The following is a 3124-nucleotide window of genomic DNA, read 5'->3' as shown; positions in this document are numbered from 1 at the left end:
ATCAAGCCTCCAAGCTCATTTGATATTTGCTCGTCCAACTCCGATCCTCTTAGCTACTCAACGCTCTTTTAACCCACCCACCAGTCCCTTCGTGGGCGGCGGCGGCCTCCCAACACGAACCCCGTTCGTCTCCCCCATGCACTTGCGTTTATAGCCGAGGGGACGAAAACATATAAGCTTAGGTTGTATCGATTTAAAGCCCCTAGTGTCCACTACTTCTGAAACGGCGTCGCCGGAGGCACCTTAAACTGGCGAGTCAGCACGATTTACGACGCGACACTGTTGAGGCAGTTGTATGCTTGGCGGTCGCTCGTCGTCCGGAATCGATCCAGGGTCGCTGCCACAAAGCCCCAGTCCATCCAGCCCAGCTGTGCCACCGCGCCTTGCGTAATCGTATCGCGAAGAAAGCGCCAGTGGACGTCGTCGTCGGCCATGTCACAAGGCGGCGCCAGAAACGGCTTTTTCGGCCGGCGGTACAGCTCGTCCGAGATGAAAGGCTTGGTCGCTTCGCGCAAGACCCACTTGTCGACGAGGGTGCCGTCGACGACGCGGAGCCTGACGTTTGGCGGGAGACTATTGACGTAGCTCGTGAGCGGGTGGTCCAAGAAGGGCACGCGCCTACGATCGAGTGCGCCATCTCGCTGCGGTCGCCCAAGTGATTGCACAAGTAGTTGGGCAAGTGCACGCGCATCTCGAGGCACAGCGCCGTGTGCAGCGGATGCCACTCGTCGCGCGCCAAGCGCCGCTCGTCGGGCGAGAGCGCACGCACGTACGCACCCAATGTCACGGGAGCAATCGGATGCTCTAGAACCTACGAAATTGTATCCGAAAGCCCCCAATATACATATTTAAAACCTTGTGTCGACTGGATTGTCCGCCGTCATGGATCATTGTTGGCTTGCTGACATCAAGTTCAACGACGTGCGGTTGTTGAGCCGTGGATGCTCGCGCTGTACCATCTTGCCGAGCGACGCTTTGCGCTGCGACGCCAAATGCATCTGCTCCTGCGGTGCGTCCGGATCATCCACATACGAGTATGTACCAACAACAACCAACGTGCTTGCGACCGCCTCCGCCGTCTTTGGGTCCAAAGCAACTACTGTTTGGGGTTGTTTTGTGTGGAGTTGAAATGCAAGTGCAAGATAACACGATACGCTCGCGCCTTCTCACGTTGCCACGCGTCCAGGCCAGGCCGCATACGGTCATTTGATTGGCGCATCGATAAACCATGCGAGCGGATTGGCTGGCTGTCAAAACTGCCAGATTGGATAAAGTTCACTTGCTGATACGCCCACGACCCGATCAAAGGCGCACGCACACAAGCAAGCACACCCCCCGCATGTCGACCAAGGTCGCCAAAGCGTCGCGGTCCATGGACACGGTCATGACTGTGGAAGCTGTCGTGATCAACATCGCGCAGTGCATGCGCGATGCCGCCGACGTCGTCACGTTCCTCGAGGCGGTGCCGTCGACGCCACTGCTGTCCTCGCTTCAGCAGTGGATGATGATAACACGCACTAAGATCCAGAGCTCTTGGCCGCACCTCTCGGTGCTAAGTCTCTCGTGCAACGACCGTGCCGCCGCGCTGGCTGTGATGCCGGCCATCGCCTCGGTCCGTGCTGAGGACGACTTTTTCCGACAGTTTGAGCCCCACGCTAGCGCATGCAGCGCTGCCTTCTTGGCCTTTCTTTGTACGGTCGCAGACAAGTGGCCGGCCAAGCTATTGCACGTGAGCCTCACGATGCCAACGAACGACGACGACGTGGCGCGCGTTTGTCAAGCGCTGCGCCGCTGCGACCGTCTTGGCAGCCTCCAGATCAACGCGGTGCACCAGTTTCATGCGTCCGTGCTCGGTGCGGCCCATCACATCCGTCGACTTGACTGGGTGTACGACGGCTACTCGAGTGTCGTCGCACGATCGCTGCATTGGTCAGCGGCCATTACGGCCTGGCTGAACGCAGGACCAACGACCCATATCGGTTTCCACCGGCTTGGTTTCCACGCGTTCAGCTCAGTTGGCCCGCTGTGGTCGCAACATGACGACGACCTCGCGCTTGCAAAGGCGCTTGCGTCCGTACCGAGTCTTATGCTGCAAGGCGCCGATAGCATCGTCGACATGCTCGTCCACGTACACGCTCCGCTGCATGCGCTGACGCAGCTGAGCGTCAACATCGAAGGTGGCGCCCGCGTCCAGGGCCTATTGGGTCTCGTTGACTTGGCCAAGATCACGCACCTCGACATTACGCTGCGTGGACCTACGAAAGTCGACCTCAGCGATGTCGCCGCGGCGCTGCCCCATCTCACGTCGCTGCAAGAGCTCAAGCTGAACGAGGTTGCCCTTCTCAACGCTCCAGCCGAGGCAACGACAACGAGTCTCCGCGTCGTATGCTTGGAACGCGTCGAGTGCTCGGAGCTTGCAGCGCGTCGCCTTCTCCAGTGGATCTCGTCCTCGCCGTGCCTCCGGGAAGTGGCGTGGGACGACCTTGATTTCGCCGATATCCCTGCCACGGAGCTCGCAACGAACTTGCGCTCGTGGATCGCTGTTGGCGTGCATAGCGTGCGGCTCGCAAGCGCGGGTCTCGATGATGCCGGCGCGACAGAGATGGCGCAGGTGCTGTGCGACACGCATCACGCGTCTGGCTTGACGCTGGACCTCCGCTTCAACGAAGAGATGAACGACGACGGCTTCCGGGAGCTCCTCAACGCGCTCGGCACCTGCACGAACGCCACGCTGGTCCTCTCGGAGACGCGTCTTGTCGAGATATTCGCAGTGTTGTTTGCTGCACACAGTCTGACATGGCGCACCGAGTACGACGCCGAAAACCTTTGCGACTTTGTCCGTGTGTCCAGCCGCACGACCCGGTGCTCGACGTAGCTAACGTAGTAGATGTCGGACAAATAGTTGCCTCGTCATCCAATCAAATCTATCCTTGGACTTGAAGTAGATCTTGGGTGCGGGATAACGTTTGTTTGCTGCTCCTTTCTACTCGCGAGGGCATAGCGCATGAGTTCACCCTGAAGACGCGCGATCGCATGGCTTGAGACTTGAGTCCGGAAAAGTGGGTCTTCACAGGTAATGCGAAACTAGATAATCAGGATGGACTCTCGTCCATTTATAATCGTA

The 3124-nt window shown here is 58.8% G+C and overlaps 2 protein-coding genes across 2 annotated transcripts; one reads left to right on the top strand and one right to left on the bottom strand.

Annotated features, from left to right (window-relative positions):
* Nucleotides 1-266: 266 nt before the first annotated feature.
* On the bottom strand, nt 267-998 carry SPRG_17878 (hypothetical protein; the record flags this gene model as incomplete). The annotated part of the gene is made up of 3 exons (XM_012357283.1): nt 267-618; nt 666-811; nt 957-998. 3 exons carry the CDS (start codon nt 996-998, stop codon nt 267-269), a joined length of 540 nt encoding a protein of 179 aa, XP_012212673.1.
* A 341-nt stretch (nt 999-1339) lies between these two features.
* SPRG_17876 (hypothetical protein) lies at nt 1340-2750 on the top strand (the record flags this gene model as incomplete). Its single annotated transcript, XM_012357282.1, has 1 exon — nt 1340-2750. A coding segment is annotated over one exon (1411 nt), but the record flags the coding sequence as incomplete, so codon positions are not given.
* Between the last annotated feature and the right edge of the window lie 374 nt (nt 2751-3124).

This window comes from Saprolegnia parasitica (assembly GCF_000151545.1).
Source record: "Saprolegnia parasitica CBS 223.65 unplaced genomic scaffold supercont2.830, whole genome shotgun sequence".
Classification (NCBI taxonomy): Eukaryota; Oomycota; class Saprolegniomycetes; order Saprolegniales; family Saprolegniaceae; genus Saprolegnia; species Saprolegnia parasitica.
Note: the sequence above shows the minus strand (reverse complement) of the source record. Positions and strands in the feature narration are given on the sequence as shown.